Below are 24851 nucleotides of genomic sequence, written 5' to 3' on the forward strand. Positions count from 1 at the left end.
TGGACTTTCCTGGTAATGTATGATTGCCATCACCTGTGGTGAGCTAGGTAATTGATAAGAAAGGTGTTTCACAACAGGTGATGGCAATCATACATTACCAGGAAAGTCCAGGAACAGCGCATTTTCTCCCTCATGGAGAGGGTCAGGTAGGTAAGTATGTCATAGTTACATGTGTGTTATATACCTTTTGGACCATTTATAGATACATAAGAGTCCTTACAAACTTTAGGATTGTCATGTTATGCATCGCCGCTACACAGAATGAGGTAATCTACTGTCCTATAGAACCCCAGAGTCTGGTCAGCCGGTGTGATGCATCTCTGCAAAGGAAATCCCCCTCCCCCTATGTTCGGTGAAACATTTTATTATTGCATACTGACTGGTGTTTACCTCCTTTGAACATTTACCCATTGTGGTCAGGTGTACTATATATTTATATTTATTAAGGTGTAGTCATGGTGTAAAGGACAGAGTATGATTACCGATTAGTAAAAGAAAACAAATACTGAGCAACATCCCCAAACAGGTAATTTCAACTTTAAACTTGTCATTTATTTTGTACGCTCTGGACATGGCTACTAATAACAAATGCACAGACAAAATTCTTAAAGCTATGTGTGCAAATGCTAGGAGCTTAGGAGACAAAATTCCAGAGCTAATTGCGATAATGACAAGGGATAACCTGGATTTTGTGGCAATTACAGAGTCTTGGTGCAATGAGAATCATGACTGGGACTTAGCTATACCAGGATACAATTTATTTAGGAAAGATAGAATAGGAAGAATAGGAGGATGGGTAGCAATGTATGTGAAAAAAAGCATAAATGCTACTTTAATACAAAATATTGAAGCCAAAACTGAGGCCCTTTGGGTCACCACAGAAACTGGGAAGAAGGACATTATTCGCATTGGGGTGATCTATAGACCACCAGGCCAGGGGCAGGATTTGGACAGGAACCTATTGTTGGACATCTCTAAAATGGCTTTTAAGGGAGAAGTCATAATCATGGGAGACTTTAATTTACCTGATGTAAATTGGGAGGGGTCTTTTGCAAGTTCAGCTACAAGTGGCAAATTTCTACATTCCTTACAGGGAGCATCTCTCAAGCAATTGGTGAGGGAGCCCACTCGCAAAGACTCAATATTAGATCTAATTCTTACAAATGGTGATAGGATATCTGATATATATGTGGGTGAGCACCTGGGATCCAGTGATCATCAAGCAGTATGGTTTAGTATAAAGACAGGATCCAACTCCTGTCACACAAAAACAAAGGTGTTGGATTTTAAAAATGCTGACTTTGCAAAAATGGGGAGATGTTTAAGTGATTCATTGGCAGACTGGAGGAACTTGGAAGGAGTGCAGGAGAGGTGGAAAAAACTGAAAAGTGCAATGCTAAGTGCAACAAACCTTTGTATCAAAATGGTTAGGAAAAGCACCAGGAAAAGGAAGCCAGTGTGGTTCACAAAAGAAGTATCAACTAGTGTGAAAGCAAAAAAGATGGCTTTTAGGAAATACAAACAGACTCAAAATAATAACGACAAAGAGGTGTGTCTGGGCAGACGGAAGGATGCTAAGAAAGTGATCAGACGTGCAAAGGCAGAAGCTGAGGAGAAAATGGCCCAGTCAGTAGATAAAGGGGGCAAAACTTTTTTTAAGTATATAAGTGAAAGGAGAAAATCAAATGGAGGAATAATAAGACTTAAGACAGAGAGTGTGCATTTGGTGGAGGGAGACAAGGCAATAGCAGATCACCTAAATAATTATTTTTGCTCAGTATTTACTACAGAAGAAGGGATGGGGCCACAGTTAAGTTGCAAGGACATTCATAAAAATAAGGTAGATGAAAATACATTTACAGAGGAGAAGGTCCTAACAGAACTTTCAAAACTAAAAGTGGATAAATCAATGGGACCAGATGGGATACACCCAAGGATACTCAAAGAGCTAAAAGATGTGCTGGTTACACCTTTAACAGAATTATTTAACCAGTCACTAAATACAGGTGCTATTCCAGAGGACTGGAAAAGAGCAAATGTAGTTCCACTGCACAAAAGTGGAAGCAAGGAAGAAGCAAGTAACTACAGACCAGTAAGCCTTACATCAGTAGTAGGGAAAGTAATGGAAAAACTATTAAAAGAAAGAGTAGTGGAATATCTTAAATCAAACAACTTACAGGATCCAAAACAGCATGGATTTACTGGTGGGAGATCATGCCAAACAAATCTTATTGACTTTTTTGACTCTGTGATGAAAATAATAGATCAAGGGGGAGTTGTAGATGTAGCATATCTAGACTTTAGTAAGGCATTTGACACTGTCCCACATCGCAGACTGCTAAATAAACTTGAAAGCCTGGGGGTGGATTATAAATCAGTTAAATGGATAAGAACCTGGTTGCAGGATAGGAAACAGACAGTCGTAGTTAATGGAGTGCAATCTATGGAGGGAAATGTTACCAGTGGAGTACCCCAGGGATCTGTACTTGGTCCAGTTCTCTTTAATATCTTTGTTGGTGACATTGCAGATGGTATTGAAGGGAAGATATGCCTTTTTGCAGATGATACAAAGATATGCAACAGGGTAGACACACCGGGAGGGGTCAAACAAATGATTAATGACCTAGGTAGGCTTGAGAAATGGTCAAGAACGTGGCAACTACAGTTTAATGCTAAAAAATGCAAAATCATGCACTTGGGTCTCAAAAACCCAAAGGCTAAGTATAGTATCAAGGGTACTATAATGGAAACTACTGAGGAGGAAAGAGATTTAGGAGTCACTATTTCAAGTGACTTGAAGGCAGGAAAGCAATGCAACAAAGCAATGAGAAAGGCAAGTCAGATGCTTGGTTGCATAGGGAGAGGAATCAGTAGCAGGAAAAAAGAAGTGATAATGCCACTGTATAGGTCATTGGTACGGCCCAATCTGGAATACTGTGTCCAGTTCTGGAGACCCTATCTCCAGAAGGATATAAATACATTAGAGAGTGTACAAAGAAGGGCAACTAAAATGGTGCATGGCCTACATCACAAAACTTACCCGGAAAGGCTAAAAGATCTTAACATGTATAGTTTGGAGGAGAGAAGGGAAAGGGGGGACATGATAGAAACTTTCAAATATATCAAGGGTCTTAACAAAGTTCAGGAGGGAAACATTCTTCAAAGGAAAAGAAGTATTAGAACTCGAGGGCATACATTGAGACTGGAGGGGGGGAGGTTCAGGGGAAATTTAAGGAAAAATTACTTCACAGAAAGGGTAGTGGTTTAGTGGAATAGCCTACCATCAGAGATGGTAGAGGCTAAGACTGTAGGGCAATTTAAACATGCTTGGGACAGGCATATGAATATCCTTACAAAGAATTAAGGTTAAAAAAGGGTTGAGATTGCCTAAAGGATAAAATAAAAAAGGGGCAGACTAGATGGGCCAAGTGGTTCTTATCTGCCGTCAAATTCTATGTTTCTATGTTCCCCTTGCAGCAGGTCAGAAACCAGACCAAGAAAATACATTAGTAATTTTGCCTACAGTATATGCAATTTTTTTGTTGTTTTGCATGATAATGGATGGTGCTAGCAGGGAACATTTGTCACACAATGTGCTATTTTGAGGAATAATCTGCTAATTAGAGGCTGATGCAATGTGTTCTTGTTGGGTACGCTGTTTCACAAAAGCATTATTTTACAAACACGAAACAGACTTTACCCACAATCTGAATTTACTGCAAAGATGAAAACAACAAATGTTCTGTGCGCTACGTTGTCAAGACAAGACGCTAGGTGCTTTTTTGTTCATTTCCATCAGCCATAATCATACTTGCCTACTTTTGAGAAAGCATTTCAGGGAGATGTGAAAGTAACACCTATCAGTGCGGACATGTCATGAAAATAACTTACATCCAAATGTAAATGAGCCCCAAAGTTAGTAAGATCTGCTTGTTGAAGAAAAGAGACTAATATTTTGCAGGATTTTTTTTTGTGTATTGTGTTTTACAAGAGGTTCCATATACTGTAAGTGGCCACAAGAAACCTTTAAAATGCATGTAGCCAGGGGGATCATTGGGGGTAATTCTGAGTTGTTCGCAGCAGGAACTTTGGGGGTCATTCCGAGTTGTTCGCTCGTTGCCGATTTTCGCAACGGAGCGATTAAGGCAAAAATGCGCATGCGCATTGTTCGCAGTGCGCATGCGGTTAGTATTTTAGCTCAAAACTTAATAGATTTACTCACGTCTGAACGAAGATTTTTCATCGTTGAAGTGATCGGAGTGTGATTGACAGGAAGTGGGTGTTTCTGGGCGGAAACTGTCCGTTTTCTGGGAGTGTGCGGAAAAACGCAGGCGTGTCAGGGAAAAACGCGGGAGTGTCTGGAGAAACGGGGGAGTGGCTGGCCGAACGCTGGGCGTGTCTGTGACGTCAAACCAGGAATGAAACTGACTGAACTGATCGCTATTTGTGAGTAGGTCTGGAGCTACTCAGAAACTGCTAAAAAATTTCTATTCACAATTCTGCTAAGCTAAGATACACTCCCAGAAGGCGGCGGCTTAGCGTGTGCACTGCTGCTAAAAGCAGCTAGCGAGCGAACAACTCGGAATCACCCAATTTGTTTAGCAGTTGGGCAAAACCATGTGCACTGCAGGGCGGGCAGATATAACATGTGCAGAGAGAGTTAGATTTGGGTGTGGCGTGTTCAATCTGCAATCTAAATTGCAGTGTAAAAATAAAGCAGCCAGTATTTACCCTGCACAGAAACAAAATAACCCACCCAAATCTAACTCTCTCTGCAAATGTTATATCTGCCTCCTCTGCAGTGCATGTGGTTTTGCCCAACTGCTAACAAAGTTCCTGCTGTGATCAACTCTGAATTACCCCCATTGTGCCTTATAACCAATACAGGGAAATGGTACTGATGATCCCATTTGAATGTATGTATCTCTGATTTCTCTTTTTTTTTCAGGGAGATTGAGGGACTATTCAGGGAGTGAGGGAGATTGCTCCTATTTCAGGGAGTCTCCTGCAGAATGAGGGAAGGTAGGCAACTATGGCCATAATGTAACCAAATATAAATGCTTTATATATTTCCTGTGTTTGGTATTACTTAGGCATAGCTATAGCACCTGTGACTTATTTAATAATACATATTTGGCTGGTCATAACAGATATTACCGAGCACTGAATCAATGGGAAAACAATTCACTCAAACACTTGTATTTCCTGGAGATGTAAAGGGCCCCATACACTACTGCGACATGTCCGTCTGACATGTCGCAGGCGATCGCCTCGGCAGCCTCCCGGGGGGCAGGATCGCCCAAGATACATCGTATGCTGTCCTTTTGCATACTAAATATCTTGGGTGATCTCAGCCATGCCTGCGGGGTCCGACAAATCACCAGTATAGCACGTTCAATCTGGAGGATCCGATCCGATGCTCATGGGAACGTGCATCGGATCGGATCAGAAACATCTCCAAAATACCCAATTTCACCTGATATATCGGGACGAATGCCCGAAATCGGATAAAATCGGGCATTATTGTTCTAGTGCAGGGGTGGGGAACCTTTGGCCCTCCAGCTGTTGTTGAACTACACATACCAGCATGCCTTGTTACAGATTTGCTATTTGGCCATGCTAAAACTGTTGCAGGGCATGCTGGGATGTGTAGTTCAACAACAGCTGGAGGGCCGAAGGTTCCCCATCCCTGTTCTAGTGTATGGGGCCCTTTACAGTTCATATGGAATTTGTTTTATTTCCTTTTTTTGTTGCAAATAACAGAAAAAAAATAGGGGAAATGCGACTGCCAGGGACTAGTTAGCCCATCCCAATTCCCACGACACCCTTTGCACTTTACGGCGGCGGGATCTCGCTCAAAAGTGTTCCCTATAGGGTAGCTAGCAATTTTGAGCGAAAGGGGTGTTAGTTGGCTGGGCAAAGGGTGCGAAATGGGTTGCCTATGCTGTCGTTTGAACGCCACCGCAACAGCAATTTACCCCCTTTGCCCACAATTGAATTTCCCCTGCAGTCTCTGATGCCTGGAGAAACGGGCGTAGCACTGAAGGTGATCTTATACAGAAGTAAACTAAAGCTGGATATACACACTTACCCCTTTCACACCGCACAAATAACCCGGTATCGACCCGGCATATTGCCGGGTCGACACGGGTCAGTGTGCGGTGTGAAAGCACCAGCTCCGAATTCCCGGGTCGCCTGACCCGGTAGTTCAACCCGGGTTATAAACAGTGTTATTCCTGGGTTGAATACCGGGTCAGTGGCTGCATAAACGGATTCCCGGGTCGATGCGACCCGTGACCCGTTTACTAGTTAGGGAGAGGCGGCGCAGAGATGAGCTCATCTCCCAGCGCCGCCGCTGGCTCTGCCCCCCACAGCTATGGCAACCGACCTGGCATATTGCCGGGTCGGACAGCCAGCAAAAGGGGTAGGGAGAGTCTCCAATGTCGGATCCCACCCGGGAAGGACCCGTTTCCAATTCCCGGGTGGGATCCGGCATTGGAGATGTGAAAGGGGTATTAGTCACCTACAGTATGGTACCATATATATCGCTCTGATGCGGATCGGAACAGTATATCGTACACATTGCACAGTGTGTACCCCCAATCCGTTGTTCCTGCCCATTGTTCATTGAATCATCCCAACGGATGTGCTGCACGTCCTACAAGACTATATATGGCCGATGCACTGTCGCGGCGCTAGGTCACAATATCGTGGGGTCAGCTTAAAGCTGCTTTCCCAGGATGCAATTTTTCATTCCTCCCAAATATGCAAAGTTTGAGAACTGGGACACAGACACACCCCCTCAGAAAAAGTCAGAGCATGGCTGTGCCTCACTGTGGACCTACCCACCTATCCTAACTAAACCTCCACAATGTCCCCCACAGCAGCCACTAGAAGTCCTATCTCTCATATGTTCTTGCTGAAAATCAAGTTGTGGCTTCTGTTGTGTTGGGAGATGTAATAACAACTAAAGTACAAATATTTGATATTGATTGTATTTATCTAAAGCGTTTCTGTATGTCACTAATTACTACCCCAGGCAGTAGAATAAGGTTTAGTCAGAGACATAGGGGGTCATTCCGAGTTGATCGTAGCTGTGCTAAATTTAGCACAGCTACGATCATCTTCACTGATGTGCGGGGGGACGCCCAGCACAGGACTAGACCGCCCCGCATGTCAGTCCGGCCCTTCCCCGGCAGAAGTGCAAAGGCATCGCATTGGCCGGACCGCACCCACGAAACCCTCTGACCCCTCCCGCCCAGCGACCGCCTCTGCATGTCAATCAGGCAGAGGAGATCGCAACCCTGCTATGGCCTTCGGCCGTCTGGCATGCACCGACGCACTACGGCGCATGCGCTGTAGGGACCCGTTCGCTCGGCTGCGTTAAAAAGCAGCGAGCGAATGGGTCAGAATGACCCCCATAGTCAATATGACAGGTCCCTTTGTACTGCCATAGCTACTGAATCATACATGCATGGATACACCAAGATTTGTTATTTATTTCCTACAGGAACTGACTGTGGCAGCTTATTAATCTACTACACCACTCTGATCATGGCTCTTCCTTCACGGAGTGCCCCTTTAGAACTTATATTTGAAGAGTGCTTGTCTAAGAGATCCATTGTTTAGGACCGCAACTAGGAGGGGCTAAGGGGTCAAATGCCCGGGGCGCTGGATATGAAGGGGCGCTGAGACAGTCGCTCTGCATTCCCTCTCGTGGCTGAAACTCCCCTTTCACCCAAACAGCTACCACCTCCCATGCTGAAACACAGAGACAGCTCTGTGTCTCTGTGGAGTCCAAGATGAGAGTGACCTGGAGATCTCGCCCACCCAGTACACAATACCTGCATGGCTCAGAGAAGTGTGAAAGGGCGGAGAAGTGAGCCAGTGGAGAAGTTGTCCATGGCAACCAATCAGCTTCTACGTATAATTTTATAGAATACACTTTATAAATGTTACCTCAACACTGATTGGTTGCCATGGGCAACTTCTCCTGTGGCTCACTTCTCCGCCCTTTCACATTGCCCCCACAGTGCCAGATATGCCCCCACGTTGCCAAATACACATGCTCCCACAGTGCCAGATATGCCTCCACATTGCCAAATACACATGCCCCCACAGTGCCAGATATGCCCCCACATTGCCTACTACACATGCTTTTCGCAGAGCAGTGATCAGGTCTGAACTGCGCATGTGCCGGTGCATACCAGACAGCCTACGGCTGTCTCTGCCCTGTGATCGCCTCTGCGTGATTGACAGGCAAAGGCGTTCGCTGGGCAGGAAGGGGCAGGCTGGCGGTTTTAGGGGCACGGTCTGGGCAATGCAGGCGTGCCCGGACCGTGCGGGCCGTGGTGGCTGCGTGATGTCACACGCAGCCGCTGCGACCCTCACAGCGACGGGTAGCTTCCTGACAGTGCACAGGAGCTGCGCTGGTAGGGAGCTACTCTTCAAGTACAAAATCATCACCGCCGTGCGATGCTTTTGTACTTGTGCGACGGGGTAGGCCCTGACATGCGGGGCGGACTAGCCCTGTGCTGGGCGTCCTCCCGCATGTCAGGAAAGCTGATTGTAGATGTGCTAAATTTAGCACATCTACGATCAGGTCTGAATTATGCTCACAGACCGATCCCAGCCATGGGATCAAATTGAGTGTATGGTCCTTATATAGTAGCTTGTGAGATGCAGGCAATAAATTAACAGGCAAAAACAATCTGGTTTTGCCATTTTAAATAACTGTGGCGTCAAAGATTAAAGCACATGTCGATGTCAAAAATATTACATAAAAAGAACATACAAACTACACACACTATGAGTCACTATACTTGCAAATACGCGCAGCGAGCACAGCAATATATGGTAATACACGCATTTACACGGACATGCCACAGAGATGGATTCAACACTTATTTCATACAGTACATAATTATAATAATATCAAGCGCCAGACATCATGATGATTTAAAATTATATAATGAAGTAATGTCACATATGTGTATTATTTGAACGAAGCAAGATAGACCTGTCATATTTACTATTCAACAACCAGATTAATGTGTAGATTCATTTGATACTTGTTATTAAGTTGTAGGACATTGCAACAAATAATTATGATTAAATGTATAAAAGCTAAAATCACTTTTATTAGAACAATAGATATTCCAAACAGGTAGTGGACAGGAAGCTCAAGCCAGCCCTTTGGACGTCCCCAAGGCTGAACCTGTTTAGCATATACAAAGAGACTAGTGACTCATCATGAATGAGTCCCCTCCCCCAAAAAACTAGATAACACATTGCTGATCCCACAGGAGGTCAGTTGCTGTTTGGACTAGACGATGATGGAGGTATTGCCAGATCAGTTCATGTATTTATTTGCTGAGATAGAGAGAGATATTAAGAGGAGGATTCATTGAAAGATATGGTAATTGTATCGCTGGCCTGTAACTGTATGTAACTGTAACTATGTAACTGTAACTGTATGCAACTGTATGTCTTAACTGCTTACTGTATGAGTTGTAACTATAGGTATACTGTACATTGTAATATATTGAATCCATATCCTTTTAACAACAAATATATACATCAATGAGCTTTGGAACTCAGATAATGTGTGGGTGTATTTTTTCTCTTATGGGATGCAGTGTTTTGCGATGTACAGCGCACTTTTATCGTATATGGTAATAAGATGCGCCTGGCGTCTGCAGTATATATTAGAGTGGGCATTTTAAATATTTGTGAGAAAGCAATTTGGCATTCAGAGATGGGGGCTAGTCCGCGATATCAGGGTCTTAATGATGCACTGTACATTACAAACGCGGAACTCAGATAATGTGTGGGTGTATTTTTTCTCTTATGGGATGCAGTGTTTTGCGATGTACAGCGCACTTTTAACGTATATGGTAATAAGATGCGCCTGGCGTCTGCAGTATATATTAGAGTGGGCATTTTAAATATTTGTGAGAAAGCAATTTGGCATTCAGAGATGGGGGCTAGTCCGCGATATCAGGGTCTTAATGATGCACTGTACATTACAAACGCGGCTGTAATCGACCGGCTCCGATGGACGCATCGCGACGCTGATGAAAATAACATCCACGTGTATTGTTGTGATATCAGTAAGCCAATGATATGAAATTTCAAGGGACAATGCGTTTCTCATAATATTTAAGATGCTAAAATGTATTTTTATTGTTGCAAAATAAAGTTCAAATAAGTCATATTGTGTTTGATTCAGATTGGATTGTTTATCTGTTAAGTAGGTAAAAGTACATTTAAAAGTTGCTGCATAGCCTTGATATCGTTTTTTTAAACTCAGGCCTAAAATAACTTCTGGTGCTTGTATAATGTGTGATTTCTTTGTGACAACGGAAGCCGCATGGTCTGTCCTCCATTTTGGACTAACCACATGGCCTGTCCACCATTTTGTGTAAACCTCATGGATGTGGAAGGGGGAGGAGCAGCGGCCATTTTAGGAAGGTCATTTTCTAAATAGCTGATTTTCAGTCTGCTCAGAAAAATCAGTTTCCTTGGTCACATCAAACATCATTTATGAGTTACCAATGCATTTATTTAACCCATGCCATAGTCAATTACAAATAGTTTCAATTGGGCCTAGTGAGAGTAAATGGTGAGATAAATGCTTGGCTTGGTAAAAAAAAAAAAAAATTGCACACAGATAGAAAAAGGAAAGAAAGGGTTTTGTTTTTCTCTTTTTCCTTCCAAGACTTGTAGAATCTGCTTACTAGGGAAGATAGCCATTGAAATGCAAATTAACCTGTGTAACTGCTTTTTTTTTAGCAGTGGAAAAGCAAATAGCTTTGATATGCAAATAAGAGGTAAGGTGTCTCATAGGAGACCAGTGAATGGTACAGTACATATATTTAATATTATTATAATTATGTGTATATTTATATCAGTGTATGTTCTGCAAGATAGTTATCAAATCTGAATCATATCATTTAAATTATTGATTATTGCTAGAGTCATTATAGATCTGTGTGAAATAGGATACATTTGTTGCTATATAGGTACATTTGAAATAACAGTATTTTAAGGAAGTAAGTGTAAAGACACAAACGCAGGTCTGCATAAAAGTTTATACAGAACAAGTTGTGTCTAGTGGGCAATAGTAATTAGTATTGTTCACATTTATAGAGCTGTGTGATTTGTTTTATTGCGGACGCAGGGTTTTGTACACTTGTCTCGGACAAAGTACAGGACTGCGCACGCAGCGTAAGAGACACGCACGGTCGCGTGTTTACGCAAAGTGCGTAAGAATGCGGGCACTAAGTACAAATTATACAATAGTATCGTTTAGTTCAAAGGTGGGATAGTAGACATTTAATACAATAGCACAAAACTACCCGGTTTCTAAAGCAGATTAGTATAAAACTTTTGTTTAAACTGTATTGCCTCTGTGGTAAAGCAGCCTATCTGAATGAATTGAAATTTTCTGTACAGAAAAAAACAAAGTGTATTTGAGTGAGCGAACGTAGGAGTGAGTGGACATTGAACCCACGGAATTCGGGATCCCGTAGTGTGGTACATCAAGTAAGTGGAGGCTTGGTGGCGTGAGGCGGCTGACTCACGTTAATATAGATTGAAATACGCAAATCGTGAGGAGATTTGCAGAGGAGCGTAAATAGGGAATTGTGCATTGTGTATTATTGAAGTAAAAAGGTTTTTTGTTACGCTCCGAGCTGAGGGTCGCAGTTTGTACATCGACCCGTGGTTGTACGGCAGATAGGTAACAAGTACCTATACGCTGTGCGATTGGACCGCGCGTTTGTGGGGGGCGATACATAGCGCAACTTGATACCCCTTTTTACGAGCTTTTTCGTAAAATCGCGGTATCATTAGCGCTGTATAGAGCATACGCAAGCGTGATTTGTGTATAAAAAGTGTATAGGGAGTTTTCACTGGTCTCTCTCAGGAAAATCTCCAGCGGCGGATATTTACTGGAAAAGGTAAGTCACTCCTAACACTTCCAGTAAATAGAAACCAATAGGGCCTCACTGGGTACACCGCGTACCCAGTGAGGCCCTATTGGTGTTCACTATTGGAGTGAGTCGTGGTACTCAGCGGAGAAGGAGCGAGTGAAAGCGCAAGGTGTCGTTCACCGTCTATTTACGGTGTGCATTGCGGATTGCGTTTATTGGCAAAAAGTCCGCGATGGGATCCAATTGCACAAGCAGTGGGCGTTTGGTAGCTAGGGTTCAGGATGAAGAAGAGTTGGGACCGAGAAGGTCAGAATTGCGACCGAGAGGGTTAGCAAGGTTTATTATGTGTGAAAAGTATGGTTCACACACGGAGGCTTTTTGCAATGAATGGGTACGTATGACTGACAAAGATAGGGTACCATTCGCTAAGGTGGGCAGCTTTGAACCAGAGGTATTGCAGAACTTAAGGATAAGGATATGTCTGATAAAATCCCGAAAACAAAGGGTCAGACATAAAAAGTGTTTAAACCTGTGGCAGCAAGAGGGGTTGAGGGGTTGGTGAGTTTGATCCTAAGGTATTGCAGGTGGTATGTCTAACCAAAGTCATATAAGACAAGAATGGAAATATAAGAACTGTTTGAACATGTAGCAACAATAAACAAGTAGGAAGAAAAAAAAGAGAATGCAAGTACACCGCCTTATGTAGATGTGGAAGCAGTTATGGCCAGCATACAAACTATAGAAAATAATAAAAATATGAAAAATATGACTGTAACCTATATATGTACTAATGAATGTTGAAGTTTTATTTAGGAGGAGAAGGTGACCTGATTGTTTTCAGCCATTTCTCATGCACCCAGAGGAGTATCCAACCGGTAAAAGAAGAGCAGTAGCCTGTGGGGGAAGTGGCTGAGACCAGTGGAACAGGTAAGTATGGTATCATTCGTGTACATATATAGTAAAACCCAAAAATAAAACAAAAAAATCAAGAAAGTAACGTCAGAAATGGAGAAAAACCTGTCAGCACATTAGTATTTGCCAGTAGGAAAGCGGACAGAGACAAGGTAACCCCCGGGTATTTCTTTCAGTTACCATATAAGAAGTATTCATTCCTAGTAATGCCCCTAGTAAAGATGAGCTCGGAAATGTTTGCTGGACCATGTACAGACCCTTAATACGGGATGATAAGGATTGAATGAATACTTCGCATGACCTAGAAGCTTGTTAAACTTTTTTTTGTTGTTTTTGTCTCTTGCAGAAATAGAAAACTCTCCATCTGGATAAGATCACTGGTAAACACTAATTCGGCAAATGGGAGATGGCTGTCTCTGTGCAAATGGATGGGCTCAATAAGGCATTGAGTGTCAGGGTGCAGACTTCTTTGCAAAATTGGAAAGGGGTCACAGTAGCTAATCTTAGATAGTGTGCTATTGAACATCACAAGAATAGTGCTATGCGCAGAGAACAACAGGTGGAGATGTTGAGGACGGTAAGTATACTGGCACATACAGGAAAGACCCATCAGTCCAAACCCCAGATCCCTAATGGTCAATAATATGTTACACTTGTAGGAAGGAAGGGTATTTTGCCAGAGATTGTAGGAGTAGTAGGACACATAGTCAATATAGACCCCCTAGACAGAAAACACAAGCCACATTATTAAACACATAGACGGGACCAAGGGACATATAGTAAGGAATCATAAGCCATATAGAAAACACAGATTCGGCTAATGGGAAGAACAAAATAAATGCAACATTACAATTTGACAAAACTTGCTGGGATTAAAATGGGGCCTCTAAACTTTTGCTTCTTTTTCCTAGCAGAAATGGCCCCTGATTAACTTAATTTTGTTAGATATGATATACATATACTATGCTCCCGCTCAGGAAGTACAAAGTATGTTAGACACCCACGAAGACTAATGTCGCATTCTACTGTTCTAGATGCATGTCCATCACAGGTAGAGGAAATTATCTCACAGATACCGGGTTCCCTATGAATTTAGGATGGACAGGACACTGGATTGATGGCTGGGATAGTCCCAATAGCGATACGACAAACACAGACATTTTTTTAAGGGGAGTAGACCAAATAGAGAATCACTTCCCCGTAGTGCCCAATCCAGTTGTCAAATTTTTATAAAATCTTCACCTCTACAAACTCATCTGTCACCAACCTCTATTCTGTTTCTCTACAGTTTCCTCTTCATCTTTTGCGTTCACACAGGGTGGTACAATACATGGACCCAAGTACAGTTCAAACTCCACATGCCTAGGTCCTTCAGAGTTCTGGCCAAACCCAGTATATCTCAACAGCACGATAACACCAGTATTACTGCAGTGTGCCTTGTCATGCACAAAGGGTGGAGAATGGGAATACTGGTGAAGGGAAATTTTGTATAGACACTGAAATGCCTGTTGGTGAATGGCAAACCTGACATTTTCTTTTTCATTTTCTTCTTCTTTCTCTCCTCTAGAGATGTTTTGTTTTTTTTGAGTTATGCTCATGGTACTCTACATTGCAAACACACGATAGTTAAATTAAGATACAAAAATTTGTGTTCCCTACAGGAAAAGGCAGTCTGGAGGACAAAGGGGTATGGCCAGAAGTCCTCAGAACTGTGGACAGGTGGACACGGTAAGCCAGTAGCCCCCAGAGCATACCTTCAAAGTCTAACTGAGGTGGCACATGGTCTGACTCATGTAGGCAAAGAGGGTATGTGCAGGCTGATGAAAGCCTACTGGTGTGCGCCAGGATTCTATTCTCATGCAGGTAAGAGAGCAATGACCTGTCTTGCTTGCTTGAGGAAGAATATTGGTAAAGCAATACCAACAGAGCCATCCCAAATCCCTCCTGCAGATGGATCTTTTCAGGAAATACAAATCGACTTCATACAGTTAACACCCTTTAGGAATTATTGTTATGTATTGGTGTGCACTGATGTTTTCTCAAATTGGGTAGAGGCATTTCATGCCGCCACGGATGCTGCTGTGTTTACCGCAAAGAAAAATTGCGCAGAAATTTGTGTGTAGATAATGGTACCCCTAGAAGTAGGAGCAAAGCTTGAAATTGTACTATTGTAATCATAGATACTGCCACTAGTATTATGTAGCTCCGGAACCACTCCCAGATCTTCACTTAACGAATCACCCTCTTCGAAATTTGTTTTTGTTTTGGTTTTAGTATTTGTGTCTTTGTGGTTGTTTTTGGAAGACAACCTCCTGTCATGATTGATCCGCACAATGATCAGAAATACACCAATGAGGTGACAGTACAGTACCTTGTTGAGATGAGCCAGCATTTGAGAACTTGACAATAGAACTTGAAACTGTTGATTCCTGGTATGCCAAATGCTAACTGTCTTGATTGTGAACCAAGAGACTGTGTGATTGTTCTTAAGCTCAGGTTGCCTAATAGACAGGTGGGAAGGACCATACCAAGTTTTGTTGACAGCACTATCCCAGTGAAAGTAGCCGAGAGAGAGACTTAGGTCCATGATTCCCATTGCAGGAAAGTCGGTAGTCCGGAAGGAACTCGTAATTGGAGTGAGATCGCAAAAGTATCACCAGAGACTCTGTTCCGTGAAGACTGAGAGGTGGCACTGTTGAACACTACCTGAGCGTACTAAAGGATTGCAGAAAGACCAGTCATTGTAATTGATTTGTTATGAACAAGAATTGTTTTGTTCTATATCTCTTTTCTCTCTTTCCCGCTGGCAAACATATTTTTCAAGATATTCTATTTTTGCAAGGTTTTTTTATGAGGAGTCGAGTGTGAGACTGGAACTGGTTCTGGAGGAAGGAGTGATTTCCTTATAGGATCCCAGGATTAGCCGATCAGTTTGTTAAAGTCAGAGAAAAATTAAAGTTCTAGTAGTTATGGAGTTCAGAGGTAATCAGGAACAAGCAGACAATGTCTATTCACACACTGCAGATAAAGAGCTCATTAATATATGTGGAAGAAAGGTTTATGAGTAGCTCTCCCCGAACTCCGAAAGTTTATGTTATTTAGGAAGGACACTACTTATAACCCTTGTTCAATGATTAAACAGACCTAGCATACGTTCCAGAAATGGAAACAATGTTCAGAAAATGATAGGAATATGTAGATCATGAAAATTTTATGTCACTGTCACGACTTGTTTGTGTCTTCATCTACCCAGCAGAACCTCAATCGAACCCAAACATCAGTGTACAAAGACGTAGGTACATGTATGTGTGAAATGTTCGTCGCAAATCAGACAAGATAGGCCAAAGCACTGTCCCAGCATACTCTATAGGTTGAATGTTGTCCCACACCCAACCAGTGGTCCCGTGACCGCCGAGTGCATATAGAGGATGTCTCGTCCTCCTCCCTGTCTTCCCCAAGTAGTATAGTCAAGTGTCTGATTTGCGAAAATTAATACATACTTGTGTCTAGGTCACCGATTATTGTATGAAATATTTTTTTTCTTATGTTAATAATTGATGGCAGTTATTGTTTGCTGCCAAAGGGTGGACTGTCGAAGTCAAAAATATTACATAAAAAGAACATACAAACTACACACACTATGAGTCGCTATACTTGCAAATACGCGCAGCGAGCACAACAATATATGGTAACACGCGCATTTACACGGGCATGCCACAGAGATGGATTCGACACTTATTTCATAAAGTACATAATTATAATAATATCAAGCGCCAGACATCATGATGATTTAAAATTATATAATAAAGTAATGTCATGTATGTGTATTATTTGAACGAAGCAAGATAGACCTGTCATATTTACTATTCAAGCAACCAGATTAATGTGTAGATTCATTTGATACTTGTTATCAAGTTGTAGGACATTGCAACAAATAATTATGATTAAATGTATAAAAGCTAAAATCACTTTTATTAGAACAATAGATATTCCAAACAGGTAGTGGACAGGAAGCTCAGGCCAGCCCTTTGGACGCCCCCAAGGCTGAACCTGTTTAGCATATACAAAGAGACTAGTGACTCATCATGAATGAGTCCCCTCCCCCAAAAAACTAGATAACACATTGCTGATCACACAGGAGGTCAGTTGCTGTTTGGACTAGACGATGATGGAGGTATTGCCAGATCAGTTCATGTATTTATTTGCTGAGAGAGAGATATTAAGGGGAGGATTCATTGAAAGATATGGTAATTGTATCGCTGGCCTGTAACTGTAACTGTATGTAACTGCATGTATTAACTGCTTACTGTATGAGTTGTAACTATAGGTATACTGTACATTGTAATATATTGAATCCATATCCTTTTAATAACAAATATATACATCAATGAGCTTTGGAACTCAGATAATGTGTGGGTGTATTGTTTTCTCTTATGGGATGCAGTGTTTTGCGATGTACAGCGCACTTTTATCGTATATGGTAATAAGATGCGCCTGGCGTCTGCAGTATATATTAGAGTGGGCATTTAAAATATTTGTGAGAAAGCAATTTGGCATTCACACACAATACAACCAATTTAATATCTCTGTATAATATCCATTAACACTAGAATATCTCTTACCTCCCCATTGATGATTGACATCTCCTGGTTTCTTTCAGACACAGCAAGCGAAGGTGGAATCGAGACTGGCTTAATCGCGATTAGTTGCACAGAACCGGATGATGAGTCGAATGGATCAGGCACCAATTTGTTGTTTTTGTCAAAGTGAATATTCCTCTCATCTTCGTCACTTATTGGCACTATGATTTAAGGCTCAGAAATTAGTTATTTTTAGTCTATCACCCTCAAAATCAATTCAAGAACATCAGAAATGCATCATATTCATCATACCGAATAACTGGTTATTAACTGTAGCGGTGCACAGGTAATGGAGTGCTAGTACAGCGTAGAGCAGACTGAGGTAATCTAATGTTTTTCAGCAGGTGTGGAACTACAAGTCCCAGTACACACTGCCGGTCTGTGGTTTCCTATCTCTACCGTACAGAAAATAATTATTTTCATGCTTTCAAAATAGAAAGAATCTTTGAAATATGTATAAGTCTTTGAATTGACAAAACATCTATTATGCTCGGAAGAAAGGCAGAAGCCAGTGTGAGTGATTTTAATAGGCAGAGAAGAAAGTTCAGAGCGAAATACAACACAGCAGTAGTGCAGCTCTAAGCCAGACCATCTCCCTCCTCAGAGTCTGCTGGTTCCCATTCAAAGGTTATACCAATTTATTGCACGCATTTTATCCTATGGACCTGACCTCCCCCTCTAGAAAGATGATATTTAAGTTTAATAGTCTAGAGGACTAAAAGGCCAACGAATGGCAAACTGATGGCAGCTGCCCAGTTAGTACTATAAAAAATGAAATCTCTAAGGTGCATAATATATCTAAAATATGTTATTAATGAAAACAAATTATTATAAAAACTACATGCTATGAATAAACATACTGATATACTGATCGGAGGCCCAGCGCAATTTATATAATATATAATTTACATAGGCCTTATCCTTATTCAGATGTAAACGCCTTTTGGTACTTTTTTTGGCACTAATGGTGCAGAGAAAATGAGTAACGTTGCTCATCTTCACTCTTGCTGAGCGACGTCGCTCATTTTCCCCCTTCCTGAGCGATGTCGCTCATCTTCCTTCTTCCTGAGCGGCGTCGCTCAACTTCCCTCTTCCTGAGCGACGTCACTCATCTTCCTTCTTCCTGAGCGGTGTCGCTCATCTTCCTTCTTCCTGAGCGGCGTCGCTCATTTTCCCCTTTCCTGAGCGACGTCGCTCATTTTCCACCTTCCTGAGTGACGTCGCTCATCTTCCCTCTTCCTGAGCGACGTCGCTCATTTTCCCCCTTCCTGAGTGACGTCGCTCATCTTCCCTCTTCCTGAGCGACGTCGCTCATTTTCCCCCTTCCTGAGCGACTTCGCTCATGTTCCCCCTTCCTGAGCGGCGTCGCTAATTTTCCCCCTTCCTGAGCAGCGTCGCTCATCTTCCTTCTTCCTAAGTGGCATCACTCATTTTCCTCCTTCCTGAGCGACGTTGCTCATTTTCCCCCTTCATGAGCGACATCGCTCATCTTCCCTCTTCCTGAGCAGCGTCGCTCATTTTCCCCCTTCCTGAGCGACGTCGCTCATCTTCCTTCTTCCTGAGCGACTTCGCTCATCTTCCCTCTTCCTGAACGACGTTGCTCATCTTCCCCCTTCCTGAGCGACGCCGCTCATTTTCCCCCTTCCTGAGCGACGTCGCTCATTTTCCCCCTTCCTGAGCGGCATCGCTCATTTTTCCCCTTCCTGAGCGGCGTCGCTCATTTTCCCCCTTCCTGAGCGGCGTCGCTCATTTTCCCCCTTCATGAGCGACATCGCTCATCTTCCCTCTTCCTGAGCAGCGTCGCTCATTTTCCCCCTTCCTGAGCGGCGTCGCTCATTTTCCCCCTTCCTGAGCGGCGTCGCTCATTTTCCCCCTTCCTGAGCAACGTCGCTCAGTTTCTTGGCAAGTGTGTATGCCGCCAGCGATGATTGATGTGCGGCCCCGTGGGTCGGCAACAATCCTCCCTATCGGCAGTGCATGCATGCTCTATTTAGACTGTCGTCAAGGAGCTGCATGCGCGCCGCTGCATGATGTCACTGAGCGATATGAATGGTCATATCGCTCAGTGTATACGGGCGGCCGCCGACCGCCCGGCATGGGAGGGGAAACACTAGATGACGTCACTCACAGAGCGGCGGCGTCTAGTGTGTATGCACCTTAAGTTGCATTTTTCTTTACCATATTAGCAACAGTTTCCGGTATATTTCTTTATTGTGATATATACTATACAAGGATACAGCTGACCAGTATACCAATACAGTTTATTTATGTATTACTTTACTTTACTTTAATCTTAGTATAATAAGCTGAGTTGCAGCATCAGCGTTGCAACAAAGCGAGCATTTACAGTAGCCTATACTGCCTGCTACATTATGCTGCAGAAAACGTAGGAGGATGTAGGATCGCAGATTATCTTTCTATCTTTTAAAACTCACTTAACAGCTGCAAACTCCAGCAAATAAGTAGATAGGTAAAACTACTGAATTAAAAAATTGCTATTTTTTCCCACCAGAAGTCAGCGGGAACATACATAATAATAATAATTTGCAAATCCACGTTTTTATTCATATCAAACTTGGTTGAATAAATGCATGTTAGTACATGGTGGATTTGTAATGAATGTCGGTAAAGTTTTGCATGTGGTGTTTAAAATTGACAGCATCAAATCTAGTATTACATGGCGATGCCAACGTATCCTAAGCAAGAGATGCAGTTCTTATCACCAGTGTCCTGTAAGTGGCAAAGTGCCAATCGGACGCTTTCAAATATTTGTTGAGTCCTAAATATCCTGGACTTGTGGGATGATTATTTACTGCTGAGGTTATGGTCAAGTCATTTCCAGCCACTTACATCATATTTTCTCACTAACCTTGACAGCCTAAAGCAGGTTACAGCTCATAATCTGAACACCGCTGCGGCCAATAAACTGTGTGCAATTGCTGCCAACAGGATGATAAAATCTTGGTTATCTCAGCTGAACGGCCCTGGTACCCTCCAACAGGGAATAGGTGCAGAATACCTACAAACTGTTTCCACATCTCTGTCAGCCTGGTTTTACCTCCTCGTTTTATAAGATTCTCCCACATTTCAATATAATTGTAATTATTCTATTATTTTATTCAGCAGTATACTTAGAAGAAGAAGCACCTGCAAGTGGATGCAAGCCAATTAGTCTGAGGAGGATGATACTACTACATCCATTGCAACGGTGCACTTTGAAGGCAAATGTGACCCCTATCGGTGTACCTGATGCTACCAATAACAGGAACTTTCGCCCAATTATCTGACATAACTGATGACACAACTTACTGGGGGGTCTGTATCTATTGGTTTAATTCAATATTGAGTGATAGCAGCAAGGTAGTATGACATAATCTGCAGTCACGGTAGTCTCTATATCGTGTATTTTAATATACAACCCTATGGGTCTATGAACTTGAATATATATGGGGGGTGGGGTGGGGGGTGGAATGTACACCCTAATTCTAAACTTAATAACAGGTGTTACCATGTTGTGACTTGTAGTTATACATAGAAAAAAAGAGAAAATGCAGGTGCACAATCTAAGTACTAAACACTGCTAAGCAGAATAATTATAATAAACTCTGCAATATAACATAGAGTAAAATTGAGGTGCTTAGCATAATTATGTAAAAAAATATATATATATGGGCATACCAACAGCGACCAGTGACGTCATCTGGTTGGACCCTAACATTCCGAAGATTTAAGTCCAGAGCATGGGACCTCCCCAGGCCAGCAAAAGTTAACTACCCAAAGGCATCACACTGGTGAGAAGTTTAAGTGTTAAAGGTGTTACATTAGTAAGAAACACCAGCTATGTTTTAAGAGTGTTACATAGGTTAGAGGTAATAATTATGGTGTTAAAAGTGTTACATTGGCCAAAATTATGCTAAGCACCTCAGTTTTACTCTATGTTATATTGCGGAGTTTATTATAATTCTTCTGATTAGCGGTGTTTAGTACTCAGAATATGCACCTGCATTTTCTCTTTATTTTCTACCCTAAATGCAAGATTTAGGGGAGAATTTAGAGCAAAATCACCATGACTAAGGGTGCCATTGCTGGCGTGGCAATGCCATTCCAACAGAACATACTTTTGCTGTTTTACTCTAAATGAACTGTTGCTCTTTCACGAAGCAGTTCAGTATCAGAATTGTTGGCGTGGATACTCATTCCTTACACATGAAGGTAGCAGCGAACACTAATCCCCACCAAGTACTAAATCTGAGGAACAAGGTTTAAAGCCACACACACATATTATGCCATTCTAGGAGGGAGCAGAGCTGATTCTGGAGATGGTCTTCACCATGTAAGTACCCGAGTGTTATAATAACGCACTGTATGATGTTAGTCATAGGAGATCATTACACAGAATCTCTTACCAATTTTTCTTTTTTGTTTTGAAAAACCTGAATATTAAAGAAAACAAAATCAAGATGCCTTAATGTTGGGTTATGTGCCTTACATAATATGAAACATAATACAATTACTTTGGACTACTGGCAGCCACAAAAATTAGTGTTTCTATTCAAAAATAATTTTATTAAGAAAATAATTGCACTGTAAGAGTGTAGAAGTATTAGGGGGAGATGTATCAAACCTTCAAGAGCAATACTGTAAAGTGGAGAAGTTGCCCATAGCAACAAATCAGCTTTGGTTATTTTCATAGACTGTTTTAGATAAATGATAGCTAGAAGCTAATTGGTCAACTCGTCTTGTCTCTCTCAAAGGTTTGATACATGTTCCCTATAATGTAGGACAGTGCTGTCCCAATATTTCCATGAAGACAGCCACGATACTGCTATAACCATACAGTCATGGGACAAATCATTTTCAGAAAGGGATGTTATCCAGCAAAGCCTATGGAGTATTGAAAGAAGCTCGGGGCCACAAAACAGTCCTTACGGGGGCCACACTTGGACAATCTTCTATAAATTATTGAAGCAATTGGACAACAGTAAATTAAAGAATCATTAAAATAGAACAGATATATGGACTGAGGTGAACATATGTGTACGCTTTGTGGCGGAGCAAAGCTTGCATGTTTTGCACTGTGCATGGGCCAGAACCAAGAGAATGTGCGCACTTCAAGTACATTTCTACCAGCAACTGGTGTCGACATGTGCTAGGTCGACAGGTCAAAAGGTCGACATGAGTTTTTCAAAAAAAATAATTTTTTTTTGAACTTTTTCATACTTAACGATCCACGTGGACTACGATTGGAACGGTAATCTGTGCAGAGCGAAGCGAGGCACCTTGCCCGAAGCATGGCGAGCGAAGCGAGCCATGCGAGGGGACACGGTGCACTAATTGGGGTTCCAGGTCACTCTACGAAGAAAACGACACAAAAAACAAAACAAAAAAACCCTCATGTCGACCTTTTGACCTGTCGACCTAGCACATGTCAACCTAGAAACCCTGTCGACCTTCCAACCCTGTCGACCTAGTGACTGTCGACCTATAGTGGTCGACCTAAACATTGACGACCTAGACACTGTCGATCTAATGATCCACACCCAAATGTACTAAGATAGGAATTCTATTTAAGATGGGATGTTGCCCATAACAACCAATCAGATGACAGGTATTCTCTTCTAGAAGGTGCTAGATAAATGAGAAGTAGAATCTGATTGGTTGCTATGGGCAACATCCCATCTTAAATAGAACTCACATCTTAGTAAATTACCCCTTTGTGTCTGGAACAAACCATGTTGCACTGCAAGGGAAGCAAATACATTAATATTGTTTATGTGCAGGGTAAATACTGGCTGCTTCTGCATGCAGCCCACAAATGTTAGCTTTATTTTTACACTGCAATTTCGATTTCAGTTTGAACACACCCCACCCAAATCTTACATCTGCCCCACCTGCAGTGCAGCATGGTTTTGTTTTGCTTGCAAATCAGAATCATGCCCAAAGTTCAGAGACTGCATGTCAACGGAACTGTGGCCCCTGCAGTGTTGGATATAAGCATAATTTCCAGGCATATAATTTTCACCGATATAGACTGTACATATGCTTACAGTGCAACTCTCCATCTGTGCATTTACTTCCTCGTTCAACTATGCTTTTATAAGCAATGGGGGTTATTCAGAGTTGTTAGCAAACCAAACAAGTTAGCAGTTGGGCAAAACCATGGGGGTCATTCGGAGTTGTTCGCTCGCAAGCTGCTTTTAGCAGCTTTGCACACGCTAAGCCGCCGCCTACTGGGAGTGAATCTTAGCTTATCAAAATTGCGAACGAAAGATTCGCAATATTGCGATAAGACATCTCTGTGCAGTTTCAGAGTAACTCGAGACTTACTTGGCATCTGCGATCAGTTTAGTGCTTGTCGTTCCTGGTTTGACGTCACAAACACACCCAGCGTTCGCCCAGACACTCCTCCGTTTCTCCAGCCACTCCTGCGTTTTTCCCAGAAACTGTAGCGTTTTTTCGCACACACCCATAAAACGGCCAGTTTCCGCCCAGAAACACCCACTTCCTGTCAATCACATTACGATCACCAGAACGAAGAAAAATAAGATTTTACTCACCGGTAAATCTATTTCTCGTAGTCCGTAGTGGATGCTGGGAACTCCGTAAGGACCATGGGGAATAGCGGCTCCGCAGGAGACTGGGCACAACTAAAAGAAAGCTTTTAGACTACCTGGTGTGCACTGGCTCCTCCCACTATGACCCTCCTCCAAGCCTCAGTTAGGATACTGTGCCCGGAAGAGCTGACACAATAAGGAAGGATTTTGAATCCCGGGTAAGACTCATACCAGCCACACCAATCACACCGTATAACTTGTGATACTATACCCAGTTAACAGTATGAAATATAACTGAGCCTCTCAACAGATGGCTCAACAATAACCCTTAGTTAGGCAATAACTACATACAAGTATTGCAGACAATCCGCACTTGGGATGGGCGCCCAGCATCCACTACGGACTACGAGAAATAGATTTACCGGTGAGTAAAATCTTATTTTCTCTGACGTCCTAGTGGATGCTGGGAACTCCGTAAGGACCATGGGGATTATACCAAAGCTCCCAAACGGGCGGGAGAGTGCGGATGACTCTGCAGCACCGAATGAGAGAACTCAAGGTCCTCCTCAGCCAGGGTATCAAATTTGTAGAATTTTGCAAACGTGTTTGCCCCTGACCAAGTTGCAGCTCGGCAAAGTTGTAAAGCCGAGACCCCTCGGGCAGCCGCCCAAGATGAGCCCACTTTCCTCGTGGAATGGGCTTTTACTGATTTAGGATGCGGCAATCCAGCCGCAGAATGCTCCAGCTGAATTGTGCTACAAATTCAGCGAGCAATAGTCTGCTTAGAAGCAGGAGCACCTATTTTGTTG

The 24851-nt window shown here is 42.5% G+C and overlaps 1 protein-coding gene across 4 annotated transcripts in view; it reads right to left on the reverse strand.

The window, feature by feature from the left end:
• KIAA1549L (KIAA1549 like) overlaps window positions 1–24851 on the reverse strand; it is a 477170-nt gene that overhangs the window by 168576 nt on the left and 283743 nt on the right. For 3 of the 4 annotated variants that reach the window (XM_063944516.1, XM_063944513.1, XM_063944517.1), the window contains 2 exons: window positions 21895–21921; window positions 17471–17649 (listed from right to left, as the gene is read on the reverse strand). In XM_063944516.1, the coding sequence (XP_063800586.1) occupies window positions 17471–17649; window positions 21895–21921 (206 nt within the window). The remainder of the gene's footprint in view (window positions 1–17470; window positions 17650–21894; window positions 21922–24851) is intronic. The other variant, XM_063944515.1, reaches the window with a different exon arrangement.

The sequence above is a fragment of the Pseudophryne corroboree genome, chromosome 11 (assembly GCF_028390025.1).
Source record: "Pseudophryne corroboree isolate aPseCor3 chromosome 11, aPseCor3.hap2, whole genome shotgun sequence".
In the NCBI taxonomy this organism is placed as follows: Eukaryota; Metazoa; Chordata; class Amphibia; order Anura; family Myobatrachidae; genus Pseudophryne; species Pseudophryne corroboree.